At 41.4% G+C, this 19,081-nt stretch overlaps 1 protein-coding gene across 1 annotated transcript in view; it reads right to left on the reverse strand.

The window, feature by feature from the left end:
• Positions 1 to 11,810, reverse strand: part of PLEKHN1 (pleckstrin homology domain containing N1) — a 31,985-nt gene extending 20,175 nt beyond the window's left edge. The window contains exons 1-2 of the mRNA XM_072155912.1: positions 11,607 to 11,810; positions 6,905 to 7,004 (exon numbers count right to left, since the gene is read on the reverse strand). Coding sequence (XP_072012013.1) covers positions 6,905 to 7,004; positions 11,607 to 11,689 — 183 coding nt within the window. The 5' untranslated portion in view covers positions 11,690 to 11,810. The remainder of the gene's footprint in view (positions 1 to 6,904; positions 7,005 to 11,606) is intronic.
• Positions 11,811 to 19,081: the final 7,271 nt, after the last annotated feature.

Consider the following 19,081-nt stretch of genomic DNA (forward strand, 5'->3'; position numbering starts at 1 on the left):
GGTTTCTGACGCCTGTGGAATTACCACTGGATAAATTCATGCTGTATATGCTCATTAGCATAATTTCACAAGTTGATTTTAGAAGGAAGAAGCAGGCCATGGATAACAAATATAAGAAGATTACCCCAGTTATGGTGCCTGGATCTATGAGTAAGTTTATCAGGCTTCATTTAGATGGTAGATTTCCTAGAACTGGCAAAACACACGATGCTAGTTTCTAAATGCAAGTATTACGGTAGGTCTGAACACATCTGCATTCAGGAGTAGCTCCTCCCTCATGTGCTTCACTTGCATTTTAAAAAAGAATTCGAACGCAACATTTGAATGCGGCCTTAAAGGATGTTTACAGATATGTTGGATACTTGTCTAATTTTTGCCAAATTTGCAGTATTTAAGTCCATACCAAAATTAGCACTTTATATACAGTACTTTTTTTTTTTAATTATTATTTTCATCCACATACAAAACGGTTTGAAAACCCCATAGTTTTGACTCGAATGGTCAATGTAGGTCATAATTTGCAAAAAATTCTACGTAATAACTCTAGAAATCAAGATTTCTCCAGCATTTTTTTTTCCACATTGCTAATTATGCAGAGCATCACCTTGAAAGACACAGATCCTGTGTGACACCTCTATCCCTTAGTTACAAGAGTGACGGATGGAAGTAAATTACCCTGTAACACATTTCGCTCAGCCGTCGTGGAGCCACGGAGAGAGGTGCACAGCCAGTGGGGAAACAAAAGGTGCAGCAAGCTCAGGTCTGAGCAGCACCCAGCCAGGACTTCAAATACAGGAGATTAGTCTGACACCCCGGCTGATGGCTCCTGGAGTCACACTGCTGTCTCCACAGCTGGGGGGCAAGACTCCTGGAGGCAAGTCAATAGGGAAGAAATCTTCCTCTAAGACACAAGCTCCACCTTGGAAACCGGTAGGGGGGTAGCCCAAAACACTAAAATACCAAAAAATGAAGCGGTGGTGCAACTTCTGACACGTCACAGCTTCCAGTAAGTCTCTTGTTTTTTTTTTGTTTTTTTTTGACGAGTGGGAAATCAGATTGATTAATTATGGTCTAAGTAACAGGACAAACCCTGTTTACACCACATCAACGGCGCCATTGTGAGCCACAAATTACCTAGCAGCTCCTATTCCTGCCCATGTTTGCGGCTTGGCCATATATTTATATATTTTTTTTTTTATACAGGCAGATTGTTCATAAGTTTTATAATTGTAACCCCAGCCAATTGGATTTTTACAAATGTTATATTGTCATCGGAACCAGGATTAACGATAAATCTTAATTGCAGACATCTTTAAAAAACTGTTATAGCTGTTTATTGTAGTCTAAGGCTAAAGTACAGTAAATTACCAATATCCAGAGGTCCGTTTGTAACTAGGGATCGTCTGTAACTTGGGTGTTCTTAAGCCTGTATTGTTATCGGCACTTCAGCAGACCTCACACCAATGTCAACAGGGCCACAAACAACATTAGTATGGATGTAGCCTTCTCCTAACATTTTTAAATAAACCAACATTCCAGTTCTATGTTTGGGGCATGTCCCTAGTCTGAAACTGACCTAACAGATTCAAACTGTCCCGGGACCCCCCCCCCACTCCCCCTAAAGAGTGGAGTGTCCAATATTTTACACAATTCTAGAAGAAATAAAAAGAACAAAACAGAATTATAAGAAAAATTGCTACAGAATTAATTGGGAATATAAAGATTTACTTGAGCACATTAAAGGGATATGTGGGAGGTCCCACATATCAATAGGATATTTAACTGAATGAATGCAAGTCACTGGGGACCCGAATTAACATGATCGGTCACTAGACACTATTTTCAAATATATTTGTATGCTAAAACCAGTTATTCTCAATCTGAGACAATAAATCTTGATATTTTTTTTTTTGGTGACGTCCATAATACATCTTATTTCCCAGGATATGCGTTTCTGGAAAAGGTGTGGTAGCTATACTTGTGTTTCACACCCTTTTTCTGTGAAAGCCCATCATTAAATTTCAGAGAATAGTTGATCATCCACAAGGAGATAAATTGGAAACAGGATCTTTCCAGAGCAATGAATCAAACTCCTGGAGCAGAGGAGAGTGACCCGAGCTGACGTACAGGTGAGTTCTCATACCGTCCCTTTGTATGACAGACAGATGACTAAACACAGCAAAGAGGAAATGATATTCAGGTCTTTTATGATGTCAAAGACAACAATCGGTGTTACTAACACCTGGGTTGCACTGTAGCAAACACACTCACAATTATTGTCCTCCTGCTTTTGGATCTCCATGAAAGAATCTGGATAATTGTCCTTTAATTAGAATTAGTAGAGGAGTTGCCTTTTTGATCAATGAAGAACTCACTCATCTGGTTCCAGGAGTGGTGGAACGTGCAATGATAAACTGTCTGCACACGTAGGGATTTTGTTGATGGGCTGAACCAGTAAATAACCACAATTATAAAGAACTATAACCGAAACAGCCATCTTGTATTCACCCAGGCCATTCTACGTACACCAATGCGGGCATGTAATGTAATCACCAACCCACCCTGGCATCATCACAGCTTCATACACATGACTGTATCATAGATCTGTATTGTGCTTTGCACCCCGATTTGGTCAAAAACGTTCTGCGGCAGTCAATGAGATGTGATCCCCTTAACCTGCCATATACAGACTGGCACTTCCAAGATCAGCTACCATGTAAGCCAACTCAGAGGACCTATGGAAATCAGTGGAGCAAAGGATTTACTCTTTCTGCACTACATTAATCTCTAAGGGACTTCCGAGAACACTTCCAGGACAGCCGATTCATGAATTTCCAATGCAGTATAGACCTTGCAGTTCTTCTATCGCAGGGTGATCAGATTCCTCAAAGTCATAAATTTAACTTCAGCATCATATTTAGAAAAGGCTGGGCCCCATAGAAAAATTGAGGTTTGGGGCCTTAATTAATAACAATAATTCCTTTATTTATAAAGGGCACACCGATTACACAGAGCTTGTCATATAGGCCCCTGTCCCCAATGGGGCTCACAATCAAATAAACCTACCAGTATGTTTTGGAGTGTGGGAGTAAGCCGGAGGACCTGGAGGAAACCCATGTAAACACGTAGAGAACATACAAACTGTTTGTAGATGTTGCAGGCTGTAATGCTAACCACTAAACCACTGTGCTGCCTTCAATTTATTATTAGTCCCGCCATCTTTGGCCCCATAGCAGCCACTATAGAAGCTATGCCCTTGTTTATCCCCCATCCCATTAAAGTCCTACAGTCAACGTTCAATTCTGTTTCTCAACTATTTAACAAAAAAATAAAATTGTCCTACCAGAAAGCCAGTTATTCACATAAGGGCTGATGCACAAGCACTATTCATACATGCGCTGTCACATTTATTAAAAAATGACCTTTAAATATTATCTAGTTAAATGCTGCATGCAACAACAAGGTCATAGATAATGGTCTGAATATTGAGATGAACACAAAAGAAAACAAAATTACCTCTGATTTGCACACAAGGAATAAAAGCAAATCAGTTAGCATTGTAAACCAGTTATACATCGGATACATCCACATGTTACATGTAATGGCACATTGATGCTACATTCCCTCTGGAGCGGCAGATGTATAGCAGAAAATGTCCACAGGCAAAGTGAGTATTATCTCTGCAGCCAGAATCCTCCATAGGTGAATAGCCCTTTCAAATTAGTCACAGATAACAAAACCATACTGTTCATGACAGGGGGAAAAAGGTCTATTGTCCAAATTAGCCACAGATGTAGGTGCCTACAATAAATGCAATTAGACTTTTTGCCCCTCAGCCAGATTAGCCCCAGTGGCATCTGTTTGGGCCTGGTTCATCTGACTGTATACAGTACTGAGTATGTATCATACCAAGTTATACTGAATCTGACACAGGATATGGTGGGCTAATAGTATTCTAGCCCTAATATACACGTGCTAGTAATGTTAATACTTTAAGAAGGTGCCATGCTAACATGTAAACATGCCAGGTCTGACAGATGGTTAAGACAATGCAACTTCTTAAGAGAAAGCCTGGCACATAGACAGCCAGATCAGCAAATTCACATGTGAAGAGCCGACAGGATAAAGATATACTGTACTGAAACCACAGAGCAGACAGGGTGACTCACACAATGAAACCAGTCGAGTGCTGCAAAACTACTACTGTACTCAACATGTCCCCAAAAAGGGGACCGGAACCTGAATGCATGGTCAGAGGTGTAATACACAAAGAGTACAAAACAAAGGAATAACCACAATGCTTCTCAAATAATTCCAAACACGCCTTAACAGAGCAAACAAGAAAATGGGGTCATTATGAACAATATATGGACTCCCTGAACTGGGATCTTAAAGAGACACCATCAACTTCCAGCCCCCTCAGGTAGAATATGAAATCACCTTTCTAGAATTCCCTTTTATATGCAAAATCTCATTAGTTTACCTTTAAAAAAAAAAAAATTCCCTGCAAAGTCATGACCTGAGAAGTGCAATGAATTGCATGAAAGGAGTTCATTTTAGAGGCTGCAGGGAGAGTTTCACTCGAGGCGGCAATATCTTTGGTTCTAAAACACCTAGAAACAGGAAATTGCTGTAATATTAAAAGATAAGAAACTCCTCATTCAGATGAGTGATTTCTGCTGGCCTGTCTTAGAACTGAGCTTCTGTCCTTCTATCGTATCCTGTTCTGATATATGTTAATATGATTCGCAATAGCATTTCTAAGTAAATCCTGATCGGACTCCTAGGAGAGATAGTGAGAGTCCTGATCACTCCACCCACACACCATGATTGACAGCCATTTGTGTACACACATCAATACAAAAACAGATGTCAATTACTATAGGTAGACGGGATAATAAGGACTCTTACTGTATTGTTGTTTCAAAATGTAAATGTCGCACGTGAACGCAGCCTCGCTGCTAACACAATAAGCAAATCAAGATCTGTCCTGTCCTTTTCTGACCTGAAACATTTTACAGCACAGGAAAACTCCATGAACATCACCGATTCCCCCCAACCCTCCCACCACCAATGTCGCAACATTATCTTCTTCATATGTTTGCGAAACGTGAAAGGTAATGAAGCGTGATTGTTTACGTGCAGTGACAGTAATGAAAAAAAATTACTATTCTGTTGAACTGAACAGCGAGGCTTAAATTTCTCAATGCATTTGGGAAGGTGTGACGAAATTTTACTTCATGGTGGTTTCTCCACAATATCAGCATGTAATGGTCTGGGCAAGCAATGGCTATCCACCTGCTCAAACTATAACTAACATGAGTCCTGGATGTTTGCTTTTTACACATGGATTCAATACTATATAAGGTCTCCAAATAAACAGGTGCTACCACATGAGGTTTTTGCACTAGAGGCAACATGCTACCCCCGTCGGCATCAATTAAGGCAAGTTTTTAGAGAAAGCAAATAGTTGCCTATCCCTTCTCTGCCTAACCCTCTGCTCATTGAATGAATGAATGAATGAGGAGGAGACTAAATATTGCTGCCTTTAAGAACTTGCAAGAATATTTCAGGAGTCAATTTTGACTTTATATTACCCGCACCGTAAAATAAAATTTTCTAAAACATCAAAAGATATGTGTCATTTACATTCAACAGTGGGTTTAAAAAATGTAGAAAGAGATGGAAATCTTAACCTTTGTCACATCAGGAAGGAGACCCCGAGAGGATAGATCACTTCTCCCACCATTAGGCCAAGTCTCACAATTCAACTTGTTGCAAAAAGAAGGAATAAGCACAAGGGAAACTTCACAAAGGAAAAGGCCATCCAACAATCACAAGAATTCCATCATCTAAGATCCCAAGAATCCTCACCGTTATGTTATCTTGTCACTATAACATGATGTCCATAGCGTTATCCAGTATATGGAAACTTTGTGGTTGCACATAAGTTGCTGTAACTTGTAGGGCTCATGTGAATCGGGCAACTATCTAGGATGTGTTGATTATGCTCTATGATTATTGCTACTTGTTGCGAGTTATAGAAAGCAAGCATTTTGGTCAAAACGATTTTGCGTTTAGGGAGGAGTTTCACCACGTGGGTTTCAAATGTTTCAAAATGCAATCAAATCACATGAACATGGTCTAAAAGGAGTTGTCCAGAGTACTGTTAACAGTGCCACATCTGACCAAGTCCATTCATGTCCATACAACTGAGCTGCAGTTTAAGCACTAATACAAAGGTGACAACGTTAGAGCAGCCATGTTTTTCAAATTCCGGACAACACCTTTAATGTGCAGTCTGTGTGTGGTTTACAGATGGATAGTAAAGATATTTGAAAAAAAATAAAAACAAAATTACAAGTGTTCTCAGATTTTTAAAAAAATATATATATTTTAATTCTTGATTCTTCAGTTTACAACCAAAAATGGCGATACATGTCCTATCTTTCTCCCGGCTCCGAAAGGGTACAGTGCAGCATGTGTGCTACACTGTACTGCTCCCATACGGCGTCGGGCGGCCATTACCGTGTATGGGGGACGTATATATGTCGGCCATATATACGTCACCCATACGTATGTGTGAATGTAGCCCAATTAATAAAAAATATAAATATGAAGATCAGTTCCAAAAAACATTACTGCAGATGTATGCATGCAGGCATGTTCCAGTCCAGTATGAAGGGAGTGAATGATAAGGTCATTTTATTCAACGCCTATCCTACAGGAATACCGAGGAGTGAGGAATATACTGGCAGCCTATCCCGCATTCCAAGTATGTGGAGATATGTACACAGTGCTCGATAAGACCAAGACCCAGGAACAGACTTAACTCTTTCGTGTCCAACAGATCAATAAACCCGCTAGCCACAAAGGACACCAGGTCCTTGACTTAAGTGCTTACCTTTGCTGGGATATAGTGGAGAATGTTGTCCGAATGAGTCGCTCTTCCAACGCCACTTTCATTCCCAAACAAATACGTCCACTTAGTTCTGCTGTCCTGCCTGCGAAGAGAGGTAGGATGAGACAGCTGCATGGAATCCTTTCACCACTAGGCATACATCAATGTTATTATGAAATGTCAAGCTGACACTGGTGGCTACAAAAACATTAAGACTTTATGACCTATAATAAATTGTTATGAGCCCATTTGTCAGGAACGGCTTCACAATGTTATGACAGGTCATACGTTCCTTACGGCTGCTCCGACAACCTGTTCGCCTCCTTGGCTTTTCTCTAGGTCTCTTAAGATGGTCGCTCACAAGGATATTTTTTGAGTCTGATGACACAATCATCTATGGGGAACTATGAAGCACTTGAGGAAACCACACGTCCTTGTGGTTGTGGTAATCTTTGAGGGAACCAGTCACTAGGTTTCTTTTGCCACAGATTTCGAAAATAACCAGATTTTACAGACACATCTTTAGAAACCTAGATCCAAGGTGATGAAATCCTGCTGGTGGTTTCAGGGCAGGAAAGTAGACACTAAAGTTTTCCTGTACAGTGCAATTTTATTCACATTTTACCTCAAAAAGAGCATAATAGATATCTGTGAAAGGTTATGTAGCCATGTTGGATTTCTTTGGTCGGTCATTTAAAGGTATGGAGTAACATCACAAGTCATTCATACAAAACCACAATCTGTACTGATTGTATAACAATTGGGTATTCACAATCTATATCTGTGTCTAACGGACTGAAATGATTGGGAATATAAAAGGGGGGCTGTGGTAATATTGAATATTTTCAGATCTCTCCTCTTCGGCCTGTTGTACGTGAGCAAGTTTACTCTCGGTCCACGCATCGGAGGCATTTATCGAACCGAACTGACATGCTGAGCTCAGTTTAGCAATTCTATGTTCGGGCCTGTAACTCTCTCAGACACATGGATTCAGTATGTCAGAGCCAAGTCACTCATGTACAACCAACCTTAGGTTCCCTGCACATGAATGTGAACATTTCAAGGGCCACAAAGTACCGATCTGTGGTTTGTTTTTTGCGTTCCATGTGTCAACGGTAAGTGAGGTCCACTCACACGCCGACTACAATACAAAAACCTGCCCAAACCACAAACAAGGGTAGAAATACACCAGGCAGTGGAAAGCCCATCGAAATGATGTAGTCTGTATGCTATACATTAACTCAGCATATAGCATATGGGACTCACTGCACTACCCAATAAGCTCTTTGCAACATCCAGCCACATAAATATATAACATATTTTATTAGGAAAGAAATTTTTGACCTAAGTTTTGACCATACCACACTACGAAATATGCAGGCGCCATATAAAACATATCATAAAAACTATTCAGAGGTTAACAATTCTGTAAAGTCAAATTTTAAACCCAAGATTCCTCTCATTGCATTTTTTCCTGTATTATTTCCAAGATTACACAAAACCTGAGGCAAGAAGTCAACTGATAAGAGGATTTTAGTGGCCGCCATAAACATTGCAGCAAACAATGTAAGGCTGCTGGAATTTTTCACATCGGGCATGTATCACAGGTAAACATGACACAGGCAGTTTAGTAATAGACAGATCAGAGTGAGTAAGTACAGATAAGATTGTGCGCTCCACCCCTGCCCTGACAGGATCTGACAATCCCCAATACGTAGGAACATTTAATACTGTATTGTACTTGGACAGAAGTACTACCGAGACATATTGATATCTTTACAGCCGTCAGCTCATCAAAGCGAGTTCAACCGAAAATCATACCCAAGTCTAAAGTCAATCCATGTCTGAAGTGCCATGAGGGGAATCTTACTTTCAATACTGATAGGGGGATGGGGGGACAAATTTAGATTTAATGCAGACTTGCAACTGTCTGCTTTAGTAAATACTTTTATTCCTAAAAATAAAAAGAAATAGAAATTGGGAGTTAAATTTGGTTTTTTTTTTTTTGTTCCCCTATTCTCCTACTTGAGGAGGTATGAAACAAAAAAAAAAATTCTTAGATTGTGAGCCCCATGGGGACAGGGACCAAATTGTCATGCGTGTAATCTGTGTGCGCTATATAAATAAATATCATTATTATTAAAAAAAAATTGGATTTTGGCAGCAATGATTGGACAGCCCAATTCAGAAAACACTCCGACCTTAAATATTCCCCTACTTGAGGAGGTACGAAACAAAAATTGGATTTTGACAGCACAAGTCAGAAAACACCCCGACCTTGAAATATCCTAATCACATTTCCAGGAAGAATAACAGAGGGTTGCAAAAATAAAGATCCTCTGAATTTGTAATCAGGAGTGGCGACAGGTCCTCTATAAAGGAGAAGATCAAATTATAAGAGGGGGCAGTCCTTAATCTAGTGCAGTGATCCCTCCAAAGTTATAGGCGCGAGCTCAGCAGGTTCCTCTATCAAGCAAAAATACTGTAGACACATCATCAGTGATGGTGTCAAGTTTAAAGGGGTTGTCTGCTTCTTTTAAAGGGTGTGGTTTGATATTGTAGATTTGCTCCACAAAATGAAACAGAGATGTAATACCAGATCCAACCCGTAGTTGTATAGGCATTTGAAGAGTTGTTCAGAAACAAAAATCCAGTAATAAGGATTTTTTTTAATTATATACTGTAAATCAAAAAAGTTAACCTTTTTTTGTCTGTCCACATACTTTGCACTAGATAAGACCATGTGATTTCATTTCACCACCTTTAACCTAATACAATTAAGAGAAGCAATTTCTTCTACAGTAACACACTGGCGGTGGGGGATGGGAAGACCCCCTAGGGGTCAATTGTCCCTCTAGTCTAACTGCTTGAAACCTAATTATAAACTGTTGGTGTGGTAAATGCATTATCATTTTTTGGAAAGGAAGGAGGGGGTTAAAGTTCAGTAACCCTTTAAACTACATCAAATTAACCTTTGTGTAAAAATGGGTGCAATCCATTACATTTATTAGTTCATTATACTCATACATCATCCCTAACACCTAAAGGCAAGCTGCGGAAAATGTCATAATACGGCCTTTAAAAATGGCAGTCACAAGCATGGAAGAGTTAGGAAAGTAGTTTTGACAAACTTTTTGTGAACCTTATCAAATAAGGATAGGAAAAAAAGAAGCAATTACACTTAAGTATTCAGTACCGTCTCACTGAGACAAGTATTAAGTGGCGGCTACTCTGTCGAGTATAACTGGCATCCGAAAAATTCTTCAGCTGGCAGTTCTCGCCATCCCTCATCCCCCTCCTCCTATATATGAACACACGTTAAGCTTAGGCAAAGCTACATATCTGAGTAAGAAGGGGCAGGCGGCTGCAGGACATCTCCCCCCCCCCCCCTGGCCCCCCAAAAATAGACAGTCAGGGGGCTCTCCCATTAACTTTAAACACAAGATCCATGCCAGACCCCTCAGGAATAAGGAAATCTGCCAACAGTGTATGGGCATCTTAAGTGTTACAAAGTTTCCTTCTAATCCAAGAACTAAACTATCTGGTGTGTTCTCTCTCTCCCCCCCTGCTCCTCCAAAACATACAATAGATATGCAAATAGACCTAATACAAAAGCAACCGACTTCCAAATCTCTTCAACTGACTACAACAAAAAAAACTTTCCCACACATTGTACAACTTCTGCTTGACCCTACTCTAATGTCATGGAGAGCAGATCATTGATCTTCCATCTGGTCAATGATACATTCATATCAATCTTTTGGCGGGTGAGTTAACCAGATATATTAGATTACCATTCACTTAGAGGAGTTCCTAATAATTATATGATCTGCACCGCACTATATGTGTGTGCGCAACTAAATGTTTTCAGCACATAGAAGTTTGCTGTTAAAAGAGAAGTGACAAGATTTTGGACATCCCTGAGCCTTAACTCAAGACACCCCTTTATCTTTCTACTGCCCATCAGATTGTCACACTCAGGAAACACAATTTATTTTACTAATAACTCAATAGGCTCAAGCTGATCACAGCCACAACCAGTTACAGTAACATAACACAAATGATGATTACACGTGTAGGGAGGAATCTGTGCAAAAGCAGGACGGGACCGAACACTATATAAATTTTTTTGTTGAATAATAGTAACATAAATGAACAGACATTGTGTATGACCGGATAAGGAGAGTCTGAGTGAATGAAGATAGTATGTGATCATAGAGAGAGAGATGAAGCTTGTACTGAACATATAGCAATATCCAAATTTAATGTAATCATGTAATGATAGCAACAATGTACATGATCCTATAGACATGAAGTTAGATTGGGGCATATAATCAGACATAAAGATAACTTGATATAGGAGTTGCATGTGATCACATCAAATCGCTACTGTATTTCTATAGCTGATCATATAGACATGAAGATACAACACTCGTGTGTCACAATACACATATGAAAAAGTTATTGTATAGCAAATGATCACATAAATAGAAAGTTGTAACATAGCATGTGACCACACATAGACATGTAGTTATAGGACATGTGACTACACATGGACATGAATGTTGTTCTAGAACATGTGATCCCATCCATAAGAAGTTGTTATATAGCATGTGACCCCATCCATAAGAAGTTGTTATATAGCATGTGACCCCATACATAAGAAGTTGTTGTATAGCATGTGACCCCATGTAGTGTGACTTACTCTTTGCATTGCAGGGAGTTCTTCCTGGAGAAGGAGTATCTAAGCTGGCGGTGAGGCTGCGGTACACAGCTCAGGTTCCCCATCCTGACCACTGTCTCTTCTGAATTACACTGAGCCCAGAGCAGAGGCTGCACTCCTCCTCATCCTCACTTCCGCTCTCACACGGGTGTAAATGTGGGTGTCACCCTGTGAGCAATCACACCGCAGGCTGCCCTGCCCGGGCAACACACCCGCCTGACTGATCCCTGTACACAGGGGGGAGGGATACACAGCCACAATTACCCCATAGCCCTGCTGGGAAAGGCAAATAGCAAGGTGCCCACTTACTGGGGTGAGATGTCTGGGACTGGACTACCTTGGGCAACAAGGTGCTCAACCAAAAAACTGGGCAAAAAAAAAAAAAAAATCAACAATTACATGTCCTGTAACTTAAGTTGGATTGACCTGTTTAGAGGAGAGGCATAGACGTGACTTTACTTGTGAGGCAAAGATAAAGAAATCATACAAGTTACATGACCAAAAACTTTGGGCCTCATTTACACGTTGCGTTTTGAAACAACAAACGCAAAGAGCAGATTCCCAAGTGGCATTTTTGTCACGTTTTTAAACTCATCCAAAAGGCAAGTGGGAGGGGGTTTCCCCAAAAAGCACATGCATGCGTTTTGGGCAAACCCCTTTCCAGTTCTATTTTGGATGCATTTAAAAACGTGAAGAAAACGCCATGCCAAGGCTCCTCCTGCGATCACATGTTGAGTTAACGTTGGGGGACATTTATCAGTGTCCAGCTCCTGGTGTCTCGAGCCGTGCCCCTGTTTGTTTACAGTGCAGGACATTGGGAGCTTCGGAGGAGGTAAGTACAGCTTTGTCGTTTTAAAAAGCCCTCCCCAGCCCTTCTGCTAATTTTTTTTTTACTTAATATGAAAAACCCTATAAGAAAAAGTTTCGGGTAGTGGCAGCATACGCTGCAGTCTATGCTGACATGGTCATTTGCAACCAGAAATTTTTATGCAGCACACCCACAATACCGTAGTGGTGCACATACACACACTGCATTAAAAAACAGATCCCTTCCAGCTGCATTTCAGTGAAATTTTGAAACGCAGTGTGTGAATATAGGCTTAGGCTGCGTTCATATGTTGTACTTGAATGGTGCTTTGAAACACCATACAAGCACTTTGGGGGGGAGTTGGTTCTAAACGCAGATGTGTACGAGAACTAGCGACATGTGTTTTGCAAGATAAAAAGGCGCACATTGCTACTTCTCAAATGCAACTGCATGAACGCACCTGCGTTTAAGAGAAAAGCCCCTTTCACACCACTTTCCATTTTTGAGGGCGCGGTCCCACGTTGCGTTTGCAAACGCAGACGCAGACCAAACCGCGCCCACCGGGCGGTCCGCGGTCCAATCGCATCGGCGTTTTCAATAGAAACATAGAGAAACGCCGATGCGATTGGACCGCGGACCGCCCGGTGGGCGCGGTTTGGTCTGCGTCTGCGTTTGCAAACGCAACGTGGGACCGCGCCCTGAGGTGCGTGTTTTTGACGTGTGGGACAATTATGCACTGTATTGAATGGGTTATCTGACATGCATTTTTCTTTTAATAGTTTTTTTAAACACACATGAAACGCGCAGCATGCTCCACTTTTGTGTGACAAATGCCCTGTACCAGTCTCTGGAGATCCTTCAAAAACATACAAGTGCACTGCTTTTGTCATTTATCTATTGCCATAGTAAAGATAGACCAAAACCGTGAGTCTTTTTTTCAGTATGCACAATTTATGCATGTGAAAAACACCGTAGAAACTGATCAGACACGTGTAGGGGAATGCCCCCTAAATCTGCATGTGTTGTAGACCTGCAACTGATTTTTCAGCCAGATTTCAGCACTGTGTGAATGATACTAAATAATCTTGTCTTTGCCTGACAAATGCCAAACAAAACATTCAAGTGTGAATGACGCCTTAAAGGATTTGAATTTTTTTTTTTTTATGGACCTCATGTGGTGTAAAAATAGCAAAGAAGTTATCTGTCTCTCCCTGGTAGACAGGGGCAGTGATGTCACATAGGGGCACATTTACTTACCTCGTCTCCGGAGTTCACCGGAAGTGCATAGTCCAATGTTAAGGCTCTGTGCTGCGATACACTAAGATCGTGCACCAGTTATCCTGCATGTGTCGCTTCCCTGCTCAGGTACCACAGAGTTCACCATCTTTTTCGTGGTGCATGGGCTTGCGACACAATTTGAAAGTTAAATCCCGCGCTCAGTCCGAATCAGTTGGATAGGCCGACGGCCCACCCCCGATTTGTGTCGCAATGAAAGCCGGCGCAGCTGCGCAAAATTGGATTGCGTGCGCCAAAATCCCAGTGCAGACACTTGTTAAATACCTGAAAAAGGCGAACAGTCCGACAAAAGTGAGCCCCATTGAGTGTACCAATACAGGGCACAGCCAGAGGCTGTAGTGGGTGTGATCTGTTGACACAACGTCACTGCTGAGCCTCTATATACAAACAGAAACAGGGGGAAAATATAACTTCTTTGTTAATTTTACACCACTTGGGACCATTTAAAAAAAAAAAAAAAAATCTGTGTAAATGGTAAGAACTGGAGGTAAGCGGACCCAATGTCCCCATTCAGATACAGTTGCGTGATCGGACACATTGCCGGATTGGCGGCTTATCTCTAGTAAAAAACCTTTTGACCAATGACATAGATTTGCATGGTCTATAAGAAAAGATTATGGGTGCGTTTACACGTTCAGCTTTTCAGATGAAGTCTTTGAAGCCAAAAGCAGCTGTGGATGATATTGGGGCTTATTTACTAATTGTTGCAGATAACACTTTTTTCGGACTGTTCACGGTTTTTGGGGTTTTCATGGAGCTTTGCCAGGTATTTAAAGGGAAGCTACCACCACGAATCTACCTATAAAGGTAGATCGGGTGGTAGGTGGATCAATAGGACGTGAGGATAGCCCTTTTTTGTAAACTTATATTATCACTTTATGCTAATTTTGTTATGCGGCTACTGGGGCGTGGAGTAGCCGCAGCTGTGGCTACACGGCGCGGCTACTCCACGCCCCAGTAGCCTCTTTTCTCCTCCTACCCACAATCTTCGGCGCGCAGAAGAGCAGGCCCGCGCCTGTTTCAGAGCAGTGACCGCACAGGCGCAGGCCTGCTGTTCTGCGCATGCGCAGACGGCAGGTTCGTCGGACGAGGGCGCGCAGCTGCAGGCCGAAGATTGTGGGTAGGAGGGGTAAAGCGGCAGCTGCGGCTACTCCACGCCCCAGTAGCCGCATAACAAAATTAGCATAAAGTGATAATATAAGTTCACAAAACAGCGCAGGGACGTGAGGATTAGCCCTTCAAAGGGCTATCCTCACGTCCTATTGATCCACCTACCACCCGATCTACCTTTATAGGTAGATTCGTGGTGGTAGGTTCCCTTTAATAGAGGTTTGCGATCAGATTGTGGCGCGGCTGCGCTGGCTTTCATGCAACAGAAATTGGGGGGGGCGTGTGATTGGACTGCGCGTGGGATTTAAGATTCTTATTGTGTCGCAAGGCAAAGCACATGCACCAAGAAGAAGAAAGTGAATTCTGGTGGAGCTGAGCGGGGAAGTGACACATGCAGGATATCGGGCGCACGATCTTGGTAAATCGCTGCACAGTGCCGGACAATGCATTTTCGTGAACTCCACGGGACCATGTAAGTAAATGTGCTCCAATGGGTGAGAAAATATACTCAACTCCTGGTTTGGACATCGAAAACGGCATCTGAAAAACTAAACGTGTAAACAGACCCTATGGCAACCAATCACATTGCAGCTAACATTAAGATTATGAAATCAGTGTTATACTTGGTCCCTGGGAGCAACAAAGACAATGTTTTTGTTTTATAGAGTTTCCCCCCATAATGGGGTAACTTATTTACCCTTTACAGCAACAAATGTATTTAATGTTCCTTCTATGCCTATAGGAAAAAAATGCAAATATTGGGTAAGAGCTTTACGCAAATTGCTGTGTATGCCTTGCAGCTAACTGGCCCTGAATTCCAGAGACGCCGGGTTGTAACGATTTGGCTCTAGGCTGAGTTTACACACTATGATATCATGCAATGGGACTTGTTTTTAACCACAGAGTAACGTGTCTGCAGATGGACCAACCAGGTTTAGGACCTGCTGGTCTCCCCAATGTTTATTTTCTGTGGTATCCAGCAGAAAAGTCCCTTGGATCATCTTATGGCTACATTCACATGAACAAGTGTCGTGCTCAGGCCACAAACAATGGATCCATGGTGCATTTTCATGGTTCATTTGTAGTCAATATAGGGAACTAACCGATCCAGCTCAGGAGATGTCTTCCGAATAAATTCAGTCTCTCATTATTAAATCCATTTTATGTTTTTTGGTTTTCTTTTTTGCACATTTTTTTTATTTTTTTGCGTTTTCTTTTTTGCACATTTTTTTATTTTTTTTTGCTCCTTTTTGGGAGTGTTTACTCTTTTTTTTTTTGCTATCACCCAAGATCTCAAGAAGTTTGCTGACGTGTGTGTCTGTTGTAGTGTGCCTCATGTATCTTTACCAAAAGGTGTTTCCTTTAAAGGAAATCTACCATTTGATTTCATGCATTGTGAAGCAAACCTAACTTAAGAATACTGTGGCTACACTGATGCAGAAACATATCTTGTTTAATCCCTGAACTGATTGGTTTTGCTCAATTCAGGACCTTGGGAAAGCTGGGTAGCATGCAGGCTGCCTACATAAACACATTATACGTGGACCTTCATGAACTGTCCAGACAGGACTACTCAACCTGAGCTGGATGACTCCTACACAGCAAATGTGGAATGGTGCAGCAATTGGTTACTAATGCCTGTCAGGGACAACACAGTGATTTCTATTTTCAGCTTATGCTGGGCAGGACAAGGCTGGAACAGTGCATAATTAGGGTGAGGAGAAGCACCGAGAAAGCCACAGGAGTGACAGAGCCTCATTATCATAGTATCATAGTATATAAGGCTGGAAAAAGACGCAAGTCCATCAAGTCCAACCTTTAAGAATTAAATAAATGTTTTATCCCCATAACCCATGATATTTTTTCTCTCCAGAAAGTCATCCAGGCCTCTCTTGAACATGTACATAGAGTCCGCCATAACAACCTCCTGCGGCAGAGAGTTCCACAGTCTCACTGCTCTTACAGTAAAGAACCTTTGTCTATGGTGATGGTAGAATCGCCTCTCCTCTAGGCGTAGAGGATGCCCCCTTGTCCTGGTCACAGGCCGAGGTATAAAAAGATCTTTGGAGAGATCCTTGTACTGTCCGTTCAGGTATTTGTACATTGTAATAAGGTCTCCCCTCAGTCGTCTTTTTTCTAAATTGAATAATCCCAAATTTTGTAATCTGTCATTGTATTCTAATCCCCCTATTCCCCTAATAATCCTGGTTGCTCTCCTCTGCACCCGTTCCAGCTCTACTATATCCTTTTTATACACTGGTGCCCAAAACTGTACACAATATTCCATGTGTGGTCTGACCAGCGATTTGTATAAGGGCAAAACTATGTCTTTATCATGAGAATCTATTCCTCTCTTGATACATCCCATAATTTTATTTGCTTTGGCAGCAGCTGCCTGGCTCTGGTCACTAAAATTTAGTTTACCATCCACCAATACCCCCAAGTCCTTTTCAGCTCCAGTTTTACCAAGTAATTGACCGTTTAGAATATAATTATACTTTTTGTTTCCATGGCCCAAGTGCATAACTTTACATTTATCTACATTAAACCTCATCAACCATTTCTCTGCCCACTCCTCAAGCTTCCACAAATCCCTCTGTAATGCTAAACTATCAACCTCAGTATTTATTACTTTACACAGCTTAGTATCATCTGCAAATATTGAAACTTGACTGTGTAAACCCACTAAAAGGTCATTAATACAAATATTAAAAAGAAGTGGCCCCAATACTGACCCCTGTGGCACTCCACTAGTAACCTCAACCCAATCTGAGAATGTCAGACGACCCTCTGTTTTCTATCTCTAAGCCAATTACTTACCCAAATACACAGATTTTCTCCTATTCCCAGCAGTCTCATTTTATATACCAACCTTTTATGTGGCACGGTGTCAAATGCCTTTGAAAAGTCCAGATATACAACATCCACAGCGTCCCCCAGATCCAGTCTTGAACTTACCTCCTCGTAGAAACCAATCAGATTAGTCTGACAGGACCGATCTCTCATAAACCCATGCTGACACTGGGTTATAAGGTTGTGCACAGTGAGATACTCCAGGATAGCATCTCTAACAAACCCCTCAAATATTTTCCCCACCACAGCAGTTAGACTCACGGGTCTGTAGTTTCCAGGATCGCTATTTGATCCTTTTTTGTATATTGGTACCACATTTGCTATGCGCCAGTCCTGTGGAACATAACCAGTCCTCAGTGAATCTTCAAATATTAAAAATAACGGTCTGTCTATCACGGTACATAGTTCATGCAGAACCCGGGGGTGTATGCCATCTGGCCCCGGTGATTTATCTATCTTAGTGGTTGCGAGGCGGCACCGTACCTCTTCCTGGGTTAAACTGTTGACATTCCAAAAAGAATTTACATTATTCCTCATTGTGTCTTCCACCAGGGGATTTTCCTGGGTAAAGACAGTTGAGAAGGCGACATTCAGTAGACTGGCCCTTTCCTCATCTCCTTCCACCATGACCCCCATGTTATTTCTAAGGGGACCCACACTCTCTGACAATTGTATAATTGTTTGTTTCAGCAAAACCACTTGTTTCAGGGATTAAACAAGATATGTTTCTGCATCAGTGTAGCTACAGCATTTTCAAGGTATGTTTGCTTCATGATACATAAAAGCAAATGGTAGATTTCCTTTAATTTGCGTCATTTTTCAACTATTTTTGAGCAAATTAGAGACTTTTTAAGAGCAAATTGAACTACAACTGGCCCATACTTCCATGCATGTTTTAAAATGCAACTAAAAGGTTGTGGAAAATGTAAAATTCTCACACTACCAAAAAAAAAAAACAAGGTTTTTTTTAGTATCTATGGCCGCTTGCACACGAGCGGGAGGTGGCCGATATAAAGACACACAATTTGCGGTCGGATATCAGTCCTTATAGACGCCCTGGGCTGGTCACGGTTTGGTGAGCATACATTAGGAGGCATTTATTAATTCAGTTGCAGGGTGGCACAGGAAGCGTGCTATAATTTTCTCTGGGATGTAAGTTTGTGACGCAAGGGATTAATGATTTGGCGCATGATCAAAAAGGATTAAAAATGTCTCCCCATTCATGAAGGTTAAATAGAACTCCCTAGACCAGCTCTTAGATTTTAGCTGCTCTAATTTTGCACTAAAAAGCTGCACCAGAAAAGTAACAAATTCACAAGGGTCGCCACAATTTTGAGCCCAAAAAAAGAACAAGTCGTAAGTGTCTGAAAACCACCAAAATAGTCGTACC

The sequence above is a fragment of the Engystomops pustulosus genome, chromosome 6 (genome assembly GCF_040894005.1).
Source record: "Engystomops pustulosus chromosome 6, aEngPut4.maternal, whole genome shotgun sequence".
NCBI lineage: Eukaryota > Metazoa > Chordata > Amphibia > Anura > Leptodactylidae > Engystomops > Engystomops pustulosus.